At 37.0% G+C, this 13,232-nt stretch overlaps 1 protein-coding gene across 1 annotated transcript in view; it reads right to left on the minus strand.

The window, feature by feature from the left end:
• The window catches only part of LOC109110295 (tropomodulin-2-like), a 28,232-nt gene extending 15,609 nt beyond the window's left edge, over positions 1 to 12,623 (minus strand). Inside the window, exons 1-3 of the mRNA XM_019123352.2 lie at positions 12,469 to 12,623; positions 6,606 to 6,777; positions 5,732 to 5,888 (exon numbers count right to left, since the gene is read on the minus strand). Of these exons, the coding sequence (XP_018978897.1) occupies positions 5,732 to 5,888; positions 6,606 to 6,731 (283 nt within the window). The 5' untranslated portion in view covers positions 6,732 to 6,777; positions 12,469 to 12,623. The remainder of the gene's footprint in view (positions 1 to 5,731; positions 5,889 to 6,605; positions 6,778 to 12,468) is intronic.
• Between the last annotated feature and the right edge of the window lie 609 nt (positions 12,624 to 13,232).

The following is a 13,232-nucleotide window of genomic DNA, read 5'->3' on the forward strand; positions in this document are numbered from 1 at the left end:
TCAACACTTATGCACACACTACTGTTCACACTAATGCTAAAACCGAGTGTATTAATCCATTACAGGCTAATGTATGCTGAGTGTGAGAAATCCTAATTCCTTTTGAGATAATGGGTTTAACAGACGAGAAGCTCACGCCCAGGAGAGAGACATTAGATATTCTCTAAAGACACTCTTTAGGTGTCTTTCTGTAGAGTTTCACTTTCCTGACAGTCCAGAAAATGCCTGGAAACATTCATAAAGCTAAATTTTCTAAAATCAATTAGTGAGAATGACCACATGCAACAAATAACATCTATATGGACTCCTGTATTTGGAAATAAGTCCTCACTTAAATCAATCAGCAAAAACAGTCCTCATGTGAGTCATAGGTTACTACTGACCAGACAGGTATGATTTACTTGTTTACCAAGTTATGTGAGTTTTTCTGCTGGAATTCTGATTTTCTGTAGAACCTATTTGTTGATAGAAGGAATAACAATTCACAAACAAAATACACACAGCAACACCATTCGGAGGCCATTCATACAGGTGTTCTACATTATTTTAATGTTTAATAAATGTTTAATAAATAAAACAATAACAAAGCTTAAACTAAATAGCCATATTAACATACATCTATGATGAAACTGTCTAGAATGATTAATAACAAACTTAAGTGATATTAAATGCAACACATAACTGTAACGTGACATACATTGTCATTTATTTTAATAATCCAAATATTGTAATCAGTATTTATTTAAAACGTAATTTGGTTATTATTAGTTTGCCATTACACTATTAAGCTTTTCATATTGACCGCATCTCTTATGTGTCTATTATAACTGCTGAATCAAATTTATCTTACAAACTATGGCTGTTATTTCCCAATAAGGTACATATTTTAGACACACATTTTCATTATTTTGATACTTCTGAAATTATAGCATGGGTGATGACATGAAAGTGATATCAAACTCTTAAAACAGGCTTACATCTTGCATGCCATCAATATGGGATCAATTGATGTGATCTGCCAAGTTAGGAGACAACAGGATGTGATTACACATCGCCTAGCAAGAACAAACAACTTAAGTGTGCAGGGCACAACAAGACCTTCAGCAAGGTCTTGCTGTGTATGTGTAAAGCCTAAATAAGGACATAACAGACATCTATAGTCTTTTTTTTTTTTTTTTTTTTTTTTTTTTTTTAGAACAAAGCTAATAATAACTACAGACTTACCTTAAATCTTTGCACTTGAGGATGTGCCTAATGGGAGTTTTTGTCAGATTTAGCTAACTTTGTGGGAAAATTTCAGTCCACAAACTACATCCAAAAAAAGGCCTGTTCACACCAACATGAATGTTTGGCAGGAAAACTTGGTTTGATTTCCGCATGCAGTTTATCTGTTCAGACAAATGTGTTAAAAACTCCAGACAGGCCTAATGAAAATGCAGATTCACTCTCCGACAGTAGGTGGTGCTTAGTCTATATAAAAGCAAAAACGTCACGTTGACGGTATGCAAATGTTCTTTTCAGTTTGAACAGATGCATTTCATTCAGACAGTAACTCATTCAAATTAAATATTTTATCACACCGGATATTCGTTTTGTTGAACAGCCCTTGCTTTGTTGAACATGCACACACAGAGCTAAGCTTTCAGCAGTACCGTCAGACAATATCATTGTCTCCTCTCCACCAATAAGCTAGTGTGTGGTGGGCGTTCTGGCACACTATGGCTGCCGTTGCATCATCCAGGTGGATTCTGCACACTGGTGGTGGATGAGGAGATCCCCCCTCACAATGTAAAGCGCTATATAAATATAATGAATTATTATTATTATTATTCATTATTAAAGATCTTCTTCCTCCAAACATGATCTGCATCAATAAGCTGTGCATCAGCATGTGTTCCTCAGCAACTTCAGTAGACTAAAATCAGTGTGTACAGTATATACTGGGTGGGGCATTCACACCCCGAGCCAACACCTGCATACACACAGGCAATCCCACACACGCAGACAGATATGGAGCATTCGAGCCGCAGTGTATGTATGGTTATGTAAGAACAGATTGTATTAATTAATCATACCTGCAGAGACAGCAGTGTCTAAACCACTACAGGAGCTGATACAGCACTCTCACGCCCGTTTCACACCCCAAGCGTGAGCTTCGCGGCAGCTTCACTGTTTCACACCGCAAGCGTGAGTGTAACTACAGCGTCACTGCAGCTGCATATGCGCGAGAGTATTCACACTGGAAGCGTATGTACAGCGTCACAGCAGCGGCTCCAAAGCAACATATTTCTTTACAAAGACAACTATTAATTTGTTTTTAGAAGTTAGTCAGTTATAAACTTCAAAGTTTTAAAGTCTTGAAAATTTATTAACATGGGGTTTTGCATGTTAACACGGGGATTCGCGTGTAAATGGTAAACAACAAAAACAGGTCCTATGTCGTTTCAGTCATACTTAAATATAATGTGCTGTTTAAACTGTTTTATTTTTATTTTTTATAATATACCATACCTTTAGCCACAGGTAGGACCATATGATTTCCACGATGCAAAAAACGCAGACTGAATCGTGGAATCCAGTCATAAAAACAGAATTCATGGTTTAACGCGGAATGTTGCGGAATTTGTCAAATTTTGAATGAATTAATCAAAAGTAGGTCATTACACAAATCAAATCGCTATATGGACTAGTATCTGTAAATATTAAGCTGCAAAAGTCAATTTAAATATGTGTTCTGTGTGTTTCTGTTAATGAATGGTGCAGACGCGCAGTTTCATGTAACGTTAGCCTACTAACTTACACACATAATGTGCCCACCTGACACTCGCGGTGATTTCAGTGACTGCCGTCTCACTAAATGAGGACGTTAACACATGAACAACATCTCCAGAACTGCTCTGAGAGTCACTTCATAAGCTATTGACCCTTTGATTTGAGTAAAACTAGCATCATATCACATACACAGAATTTGGAAAAAAATAAAATGGATTTCATAGGGCCCTACATAGGCGCCAATCTCCAGGGCTCGAGCACCCACAGAAATGGCCAAGCAGCATCCGCGGAAAAACACCAAATATGAGCTATTTATTTGAACCAAGTTATAGTGTGTGTCCATAATATTACTTACAGAAGCTGTCGATATGCTTTATGTTAGGCCTTTAGGCCTTACGTTTCTAGCCAATCATAATTTAAAGCTTATACCTAATATTTTTCTTAGAAGCTGTCAGTAAGATTTGTCTGTGTCCGTCTTGTGTCCTTGTTTGTAATTTGTGCCTTGTGTCCGTTTATGTTACTGAAGATCTGGAAAAATATAGTTATTCATTCTATTTTAGCTAATTGTTAAGTGAGAATATTATGTTTATTAGGTAAGACGGTGTTAATTCAATTCAAACGTGTTTGTTTAGTGCATTTCACTGTAAATATACTTTCAAACCTAATTATTTGTTTATGTAGGTTAGAGATTCATTTAAAAAAAAATGACAAAGGTGTGTTTCTAACCAAACCGTAGGTGAAGACGCCAAGCGTTCATAATATTTTTATCAGGCCGAATGTTGAAGATGTCATGTTTATTTATTGTGTCTATATAGCACTGTTTCTGTAACTGAAGAACTGAAAATAAATAAAAGGCGTAAGTTTGCCACATCAATGGTTAGTGAACACAAATGCAATACCTACAGATTACAATATTGCAGAAGCTGTAAATAAGTTTTCTACAAATTTCTTATGTGTATATACTCCAATCTAACTTAAGATCCTGAGCAAGATGAATTGTTTGTTGTGAATTTAATAAAATGTTTTAAAAGTTATAATTTGCTTATCTATGTATGCATGTGAGTTTTCGGTGGTGGCAACGCGATGGGTTTGGGGACCCACCGGCAAAAAGAAATCAAACTGAATAATTAAATAAAAGTTTAAATACGCAAATCTTCTATACATATTTAACATTTTTCATTTTCTTTCCCGACATACTCCAATTTATGTTAAAACACACTAGACATGCTTATTCTGTGCATCTTAGCACTTTTTCTGTGAAATAATTTTTGTCCATCAAAAGTGTGCTTTCACTTTAATTGAGCGTCAGCAATGCAGCAAAAATAGACTCAGTGCCGAAACCCCCCCCTTCACTGCTGCTTACGCGACGCTCCTGCTGCCGATGTGAATGCACTCATTGATTAACATGCACGCTGAAAAAAAAATATGCCCTGTTCACGCTTGCAGTGTGAAACAGACGTCACTCACACACACAGCAGGATATGAAAGGCTCATACCCAGCCTGGGCAGTGAGTGACAATTACAAGAAAAGCTCTGAAAACTTCCGCAAAACCAGAGATGGTCCTCACTGCAGAACACAAGATCTAGGGGGCAAGGTCGGATCCAGATCCAACTCCTCCCACCTTACATATCCCTAAACCTACCTGTCTCCACCCTCTGATCACTGAACCTACCAGTAGACAATTTACTATCCCATGAGGCCACAGAGGACGAGTGGCAGTGAAGCAGTAGGTCACATGACAATAACAACATGACGTATGCAGTACGTCCAGATTACATTCATTCCATGTAGAACAGAAGTTTGCAAAGTAGGTACTTATTCAAAACAAGAACCCTCAGAGAACATGCAATTTTGGATGCAGCCATTGTGTCTACTAATAAAGGTTCACCAAAAAAAAAAAAAAAAAAAAAAAAAAAAAGTGTCATTTATTTACTCAGCAAACCTGCATGACTTGTTATTTTCCATATAAATGAAAAAGTACAGTGACATATACATTCAAGCTCCAAACGGACATAAAGAACCATGAACGTGTCTTAACAAAAGCGTCCAGGAAGGTTAGCAAAAATAAGGGTAAAGCTGTTCTAAAACAGGAATGGATGTCAAAGGAGAAGAGGCTTCATGCTGTATAAATCGCTTTTGTGAGGAAACAACTTATCACTTAATGAATTGACATGTCAGCTAATCTTCAACATGTTCGCCATTAAACATTCATTTAGGATTTATCTATTTTTGAAGTTTACGATGAACAAAACGTGTTTTATAAGAGAAATCACTGACAATTTTGCGACAACTACGGCATGTCTCATTCATTTCTATGGTGTCCACAAACAGTGATCGACTGGCATACAACTCTGCCAGCAATTCAATGATGTCAAGGCTATTATGTGATTGGTTATCAAGGCACATGTGATCCAAGTTGGCCATTGCTCTTTCTCCAATGGTAGAGTTGTTGGTTTTGGAGTCTCAATTGATTAAGGTTGGCATTTGATTTTAAAAATAAGTCTGCTTCATTTTAAGGAAGCTCCTAGGCAACTGTTTCTTTATTTGTAAAAACAACAACTATCTACTGTACTATAACTACTCTACTAAACTTCCAGTGTGTTCCTGGAAGGAAATTAAGTCATGAGGGTCTGAAATAACATGGGGATGAGTAAGTGACATGTTTTTCCATATTTGTGTGAATTGTGTGAATATTTGTGTATTGCATTTACTGTACCTGATTAAGGTACTGTTCAATCTTCAATCAAATTGATTTATCTAAACTGTGCTGTACTATTAAAATTCCTACTGATTTATTCTAAGAAATTCATTGGAAAAATTAATGTAGCTAATCTTCAATACCTGGACCTTTACGCCTCCTCCCATTCCATCCCATCAGAATGAGAGATGAGATTTTTTTAGTGGTGTTTCTGTTAATGTTTACTGCTCTATCAAATATCAGAGGGATATCTTTCTTACCTTTCTTCTCTCCGGAGAAGGGGACGAAATCTTCTCTGTCTTTATAGTCCATAGCCTCCTTTTCCAGATACTGCAGCAGTTTTTCGCGGTTAAAGGGACCTGTGGCGGCTTTTGCGGTCTGGTCCTTCTGCCTGAGGCCGGCTGGCAGCAAAGCATTCTGGAAAATGGATTCAGAACAGATGTGATCCCAGTTATACTATGAAACTTTTATATCTCACAAACTTCATGCCAAGTTACACCCAATTCATTGCTTAATTTTTAAGTAAATAATTATTAATATTTGCATTTGCTTGGTAATGAGGATAGTCAGATGTGAACCTGAACACTGAATGTCAAAACTGGGCTGTTTTCAAAATTGTTGCTTAATAGGAAAAGCAGCTAAGATATTTTTGCTTAAAAGGAACCTCTTGTGTTTGGGAGCAAACTTGAGGTCTGTTTACTCATAAACAAACAGACACAGAGTTGTTTATGAGAGGTCTTAACAGAACCTCCTCAAGGCAGATTTGGAAATTTTGGAATTTTCAACAGTTCAGCAAAACAAGTGATTTTCCTTTACCAACACTTTATCGTTGCAGTTCAAAATTATATATGACCACACCCATCATCACAATAACAACATTGGGAATTACATCATCACTTGGCTATCAGTGAATTACCAGGAATGACATGGTGATTGTTTGCGTCTGGTTTGTGTAAGCCTTTTTGCAATACATACAACTTTTTTGTTCCACAGAAGAAAGTAAGTCATACAGATTTTTACATTTTTGGGTAAACAAACTCTTTATTAACTGATCCCTTCGTTCTAGCAGTGTGATCAAGTGTGATCTGGTAAATCTCCATCATGTGAGTAAACTGTGAGTTTACAATTTCTCACCTCAGGGTCGATCTCTTCTAGAGCGCTCTCCAGCTGCTTGAGCTCCTCCTCCGACAGCTTGTTCAGAATCTCATCCTCATCGATCTCCTTATACTTCTCCAGATCTTTCTTAAACGGAAGAGCCATGATTCACACTGTCCGTCACAGAGAGACTGCAGTCCAGTTTAAGTACCTGCAAAGGTAATTTTGGTCAAAAATACATACACAAATATGACGCATAAGGGTTCACGATAAATATCGGGTGTTAATTAATGCGCATCTCGTCATTAAAGCCGGTTCTCTAACGCTGAACGTGGATTTGCGCAGCTTGTCAGTTAACAACGGCTCTGTGTCGTAACAGCTGCTCTATGTGAAATCACGCACCTGATGGAATTTAGCGCTGATTAGATAACCGGCTTAACTGACGAGATGCACATTAATTATCGGCCGATATTTATCGTGCAGCCCTAGTGACGCATATACCAAACTTGTCAGTAGCAAACTTCAGTGCCTGCGTTACAAAATAAGTTTCAAAAAATTTTTAACAGATTTTAGAATGCAATAATGCAAAACCTATAATACATTATATTATTGATTCATCTATGAAATATATATTTAATAAAAATGGAAGAGTGTGCTGCCATTAGAATAAAGGCCTGTTCACACCAACACAAATATTCGGCACAAAAATTAGTGGTTAGTTAAATTAGGACATTTAAGTCTTTTTTTTTTTTTAAATGAGCCTTAGAAAAAAAAACATTACTGGTGTGCAGCTTGATACAAATCAATCGCACTGACACATTTTAAGATGCAAATTGCTTTCAGTTAAGACAGCTAAGCTTAGCATTTTAGTCTGGGACTAGGCTTAGGACTGCAGTGTTGCAGTAAAGCGGAGTACAATATTTTTATGTTCTGGTAAAAATGTTTCATGCTCAAAGAGCAGTGTGACCACAGCATGGGGCTAAACTTGGACGTGTACGTGCATACAGTCCTGTTCTGTTCCGACCAATGCGTTAACAAAAAAAAAAATTACAAGGCTAAATGAAAATGCAAATTTACTCTATATCTTGTAATAGCAAGTACAAGCACTTACAGAATAACATTACATAACTAACTTTACAAACACAAGCTGATTTTTCCACTAATCAATGAGAAAGAGTCTTCTGTTTGATATCGGACAGATGTTCCCCCTTTATGATCTTTAACCTCAGACTGGAACTTGATTTTACAATCATTCCCATCTGGAAATACCTTGACCTTTGAACTTCACTCCCTTCAGAACTGCACCAACCCCAAATTCCACAGCTACTTCATCAAGCTGCATTGTTTCAGTAAATATATGAATCATAATCATCACTGCTATATTCTGAGTGCAACACTTCACTCTCTCACCATCGCTGCAGTAAGTGTACTGTATACGGCTACAAAACTACATATTTTCAAAATCCACTCATTGGTGTGTTGTATGAAGGACTAGCAAGCCTGTGTTTACTGTAATAACACTGGTTAAGGTCAGGTCAATCACACACAGATTAAACATTCACATACTCAAAAGCAGCTAGACAGAACACAAGGAGTCTTGATTTCTGGGTTGCGAATTGTGACTTTAAGGTTGCGGTTTTATACAGGGAAGCCTAAATCAAGCCCTTCCAGCTCAAGTCAGCCAACAGACCCATAAAACGCGAGGAAATTCCAGCAACCAAAAATACTCCAGGAAAAGCTGATGTCATTTATTTGCCAATTCATGAACAAACTGTCATTTTTGACCCACAACTAGGCAACCAAAAATAGTGCATATTAAAGACAAATTAGATGTTGCCAAAGTATGTAATGACAATCCCTGGGAAATACCACAGCACAAGATTATAGTTTATTTACAGCAGAACCTGCAATTAAAGCATTTCTTCGTTTCGATTACTGCTCATTTTCTTCAGCCATTCTGACTGACTAATCACAGTAAACACAGCAGTCAATGTTTAGAGTTTATAGTAAATGTGAAGGTGAAGAAAAGTGCTAAATTGGACTGTTGCATGAGAATAAAATACTGTATTACTGTTGGAGGGAGTTCTTTTTCACCGGCGCTTGTGCCAAGGCCTGAGAGAGAGCTCAAGCTGCGCGCCGATCCATCTGCAAAATAGCAGTGTTTTTCATGAAGAGTTTTAAATCCAGCGCTCCGAACATTGAGCCAAACTTAATAACAAATCACAGCGATGGCTAAGCAAATTAGACTTTCTCTAGGACTAAGAAAAACCCATGGTAAATCCAGTAAGGTGAGATGAGTAAGACCCTCATCGTGTAAAGAACCATAATGTTCTCATTAACTTCCAATTTCACAAGCCAAAGCCGTATTTAGGAAGTTATGAACTAGCAGCAGATTTGAAGGATTCCCTACTCACAATGTTTGTTACTGTAGAAGACAAAGGAACCGTTAAACCAGGAGAAAACAGGCGATAAAGTGGCTTACGAGTTAAATGGTGCTAAAACTGGAACAAATTCATAGCTCTTCTGATACTGGGCTGCCCCTTAGATCAAACTTGCAACCAGCCAAGATCCTTAACCACAAGCCTCTTTCCTTTTCCTGAACACGTCCCAATACGAAAAGGAGTTTCAGAGTTGTGCATGTTTCAAAGAATCACAAAAATGACTCCCTTTTAAGAGATTTCCCACTTTAAATGGATAGAGCGTATTGTTCTATAGAGGGAAGCTATAAAAACTATAGTCCTTGCTAATGTACTCATATTTAGTGGTGTGTGTTAGGGATCTTAACAAAGCCCTAGCCCTAGATACTAAACTTTGCTGCAGTAATCAAAACATGATGGTGGCTTGTTTTTTCCCTTGTGTGTGGACTATGATAAAACCAGATAATCTTAGAGGTGCTGGGGTGGGATCTTCTGACAATCTAACATCCAATCACTACAAGGTAGCATCAAGGTTTTGAACCATTCATTCTCTTTAAAAAATGTAAAATAGTTATGTTAGTATTCTCTGTAGCTGTCCGTCAGACAAACCGTATCAACACCTCTTAATCCGACAGACAGACAAAATACTGAGGAAGCCAGTACTGCTACTTCCTCTGCTGTCTGCTGTAAGTGTGTTACAGAACAAATCCATAATAAGGATGAAAAGACTCAGGGCAAAAGGTCACACAACCTCAACACACACAAACACATAAGCGAATGCTCCGAAGCTCCAAATGACAAAAAGTTGTGATTTTTTTTCTCCGAAGCTCCAAATGACAAAAAGTTGTGATTTTTTTTTTTTTTCAGTATTGCAAAAAATCGAATACGATTTCAATTCAGTAAAGAATTAGTAGTATATTCCAGCACGTGCGTACAGTGCCAAGTTTGCTGTTTTATTTTACAGTTGCTTATTCAGTTCTGTACTAGGCTGTAAACTGCTTGAGACTCCCCATAAAAAAAAATTAAAGCACAGTTTTTTTTCAGGGTTTTGTAACTTTTTATTCGTTATTGGTATTTGTCAACCCGAGACTTTTTATTGCTGACAGCCTTAATTCACTGACAATCTTTTCAAAATCGATTTTTCGCAGGCGATTCTTTAAATTTTGAAAGCGACTTTTTGTTTGTTTGAAATTCCGCTGGTAGTGAATTTACCAGGGCAACCCTTGCCAAAAACAATGTGAAGATGTCATAGCCAACTTATTTACAGAAAATATATATTCAATAGCTCAAGGTGCGTGCCTAATCGGGTATGTCCAATCACTTTCTTTAAATAAATCACTCATATAAAGTTTTGGTCATATGGCCCCCTCATAATTGTGTTAAATAATCGTGATGACAATATTGACCAAAATAATCATGATTATGATTTTTGCCATAATCGAGGAGCCCTCCTATAAATATATTATATATATTTATATATATACAGTACTATATATTTGATTATATAGACTAGATAGATAGCATAGATATAGATATGAGATAGATAGATAGATAGATAGATATAGATATAGATTATGTTTGTTAGCATAGATAGATAGATTTAGAGTAGATCTTATAGTAAGGTAGGTAGTGTATACAACTGAGGAGATCTGCTTCATTAATCTAGAAATGGAGAAAAAAAAAGAGCTAAAATTAGCTGAAGTGACAACGAGAATATTTTCTTCAGCTCTTCACTCTCTCATCCACCACTTCCTCTGAGAGATAGAGACCGTGGCTTATAGAACCCAGATGGAGGGTGGGTTTTGAAATGTTTATTGTGTAAGAGGTACATAGCAACCATTACTTGAGACAAGTGCTCTTTAAAGTGCCATTTCAGGAAGGGAAAAAAAACTCATTACAAACAAATTTCCAACCTTCAGGTGGTGTTCTTAGACAAACTAGGGAGAACACAGATCCTTCACACTGTTGCAGTGCTACATCTCATGTCAGATCTCATCTATTTTAAAATTTGACCTCAGTTGTGCATTGTGAAATGAGCTACAGAAATAAAACTGAATTGAGCTGAATTTCGGTACCAGTCTGTGCTAGATAGATCATCCATCCATCATCATCTCTGAAAACAGAACATGCTCGTTTGGGAAAAGTTTTCATTCTCTAACACACAACGCATTTCTCAACAGTGCTCTATACTGCGTTATACCATATTGTGCATTAAATCCCATGAGTCAGTTATGTAAAGCCAAGCAGAGTCACGCCCCGGGTGGAGACCACACCCGTTATAACGAGAACTCACTCTCACAGCTACGAGATGAAGGAGGTGCTAGGCACAAGTTTTGAGAAGTGCTCTTTTATGTGCCATTTCAGGAATGGAAAAAACTTTTCTTTCCAGTTCTCGTCCATGTGCGCGAGACAGCATAATAATCATAACAGTAATGATTACACTTTGTAACAGAATTGTCACTTTGTCACTTTTAATCAGACTGAATAAGCTATTTTTTTATGCACTAAAAATCTTTTTATCTGCACTGTTTGTTCACTGGTTTGCACTCTATCTGCCATGTGCCTTGCGCTGCTTTTAGAACAACCTTATTTTTATTTTATTTTTTCTATTATGTCATTTTTTACGTTCCCTTATTGTATAGTTTTTATCTTATATTTTATATTTGATCTAGATTTTTAGGCTCTTATGTTAGTGTTATCTGTATGCACCGGGGGTCTGAGAGTAACGCAATTTCGATTCTCTGTATGTATGTACTGTACATGTGGAAGAATTGACAATAAAGCAGACTTGACTTGACTTGACTTGATTATTACAGCTGACTTTAAACATACAACTGATCTCCGCGAGATCTGCATTAGCATCAGCACCAGCGTCTGCAATGCTTCTAAATGGACCTCCATGCAGAACTTACATTCAACTAAATAATGTAACGTTACATATGTAAAAAAGAAAAATGTGTACAATAAAATCATCACAATCATACAGAGATGGCCAATAACACAAAACTTCATTTACACACAGCGCATTTTTGATAACGATCGAAATGTCTAATCCAGTAAATCGTAAATAATGTATTAATACGCATTGTGAGATGTAGCCCAGCGATACTGTAATTCAGCTATGACTGAATCAAATCTATGTAGTTTTGACAGTAACGTTACATGTATGATTTACTATATCACATATGGACTCACCTCGATATAAATCAGTAAACATGTGTTAATTCGTTTTAATCGTGCATCTGGTTTAATATATAAATGAGTATATATAATAGGCTCAGTGTGCTATAATTATGAGATAATTTGATATTTTTTTGATAATTGTAATATCGTAAACTGTTGGCCCATCTGCTCACGCTCATACGGATATCAGCGCTCGAGCGCTTAGCCAGCTAACTTAACCCTGAGCTACACAAACCTCTACATTTATGCCTTCTGTCTTAATATTAACCTCACACTGACAGGGGACGAAATATATTTCTTACCTTAGTGAAATTTCTGCAAGCGCTTTACCCTTTATTGACCTATTCCTGGTCGGAAAGCGAAAAAAAATCCCACACCCGTCTTCACTGTCTCAGCCCAAGGGCGGTAACACAGGAAACCAGACACTAGAAATGCCCCGATGATTGACATCCACAACAGCCAATCAGAATGGAAGGACACGCCTATAAGACACAGTTCCCGCCTACTGGAAACACGCAACCAATCAGAGAATGTGAAGTTTTAGGGGTAAAAAGAAGCATGGGATATGAAGTCCATAGGCGGCGTCTTTGTTTTTCGCGCTATTGTGTCATTTTTTTTAAAGTTGAATTATTCATTGATTATTGAGTATCTGATTGTTTTATATTCATTAGTTTATTTGAATCATTGCATTTTCTTAATTGTTCTGTGTTTTTTGTCAATTAATAAATTATAAGGGAACAATTAGAAAGCATATTGTTATTAAATGAGAATTTCTCAGGTGTGCTCACTTTCAGATAGGCTATTCTTTTTGGGTATTTTAGTGAGCACTAATTTCCATTGAAACGTCCTAATCATTCCTTAAAGATCAGAAAGGAACAGGATGCTTGTGGAGACTTGTAGTGAAACTGGTCAGATCAGTGCAGACACAGCTGAATGACTTGTTACCCACATCACATTCACCAGAAATAAAATACCCAGAGGGAGGGTTGAGATGTTTCAAAGCCTTTTAAAGAGAAACCCTCTACACTGTATAATAGACCCAGCAAAGACTTTTGCTTCTTGTAGA

Source organism: Cyprinus carpio, chromosome A18 (assembly GCF_018340385.1).
Source record: "Cyprinus carpio isolate SPL01 chromosome A18, ASM1834038v1, whole genome shotgun sequence".
Taxonomy (NCBI): domain Eukaryota; kingdom Metazoa; phylum Chordata; class Actinopteri; order Cypriniformes; family Cyprinidae; genus Cyprinus; species Cyprinus carpio.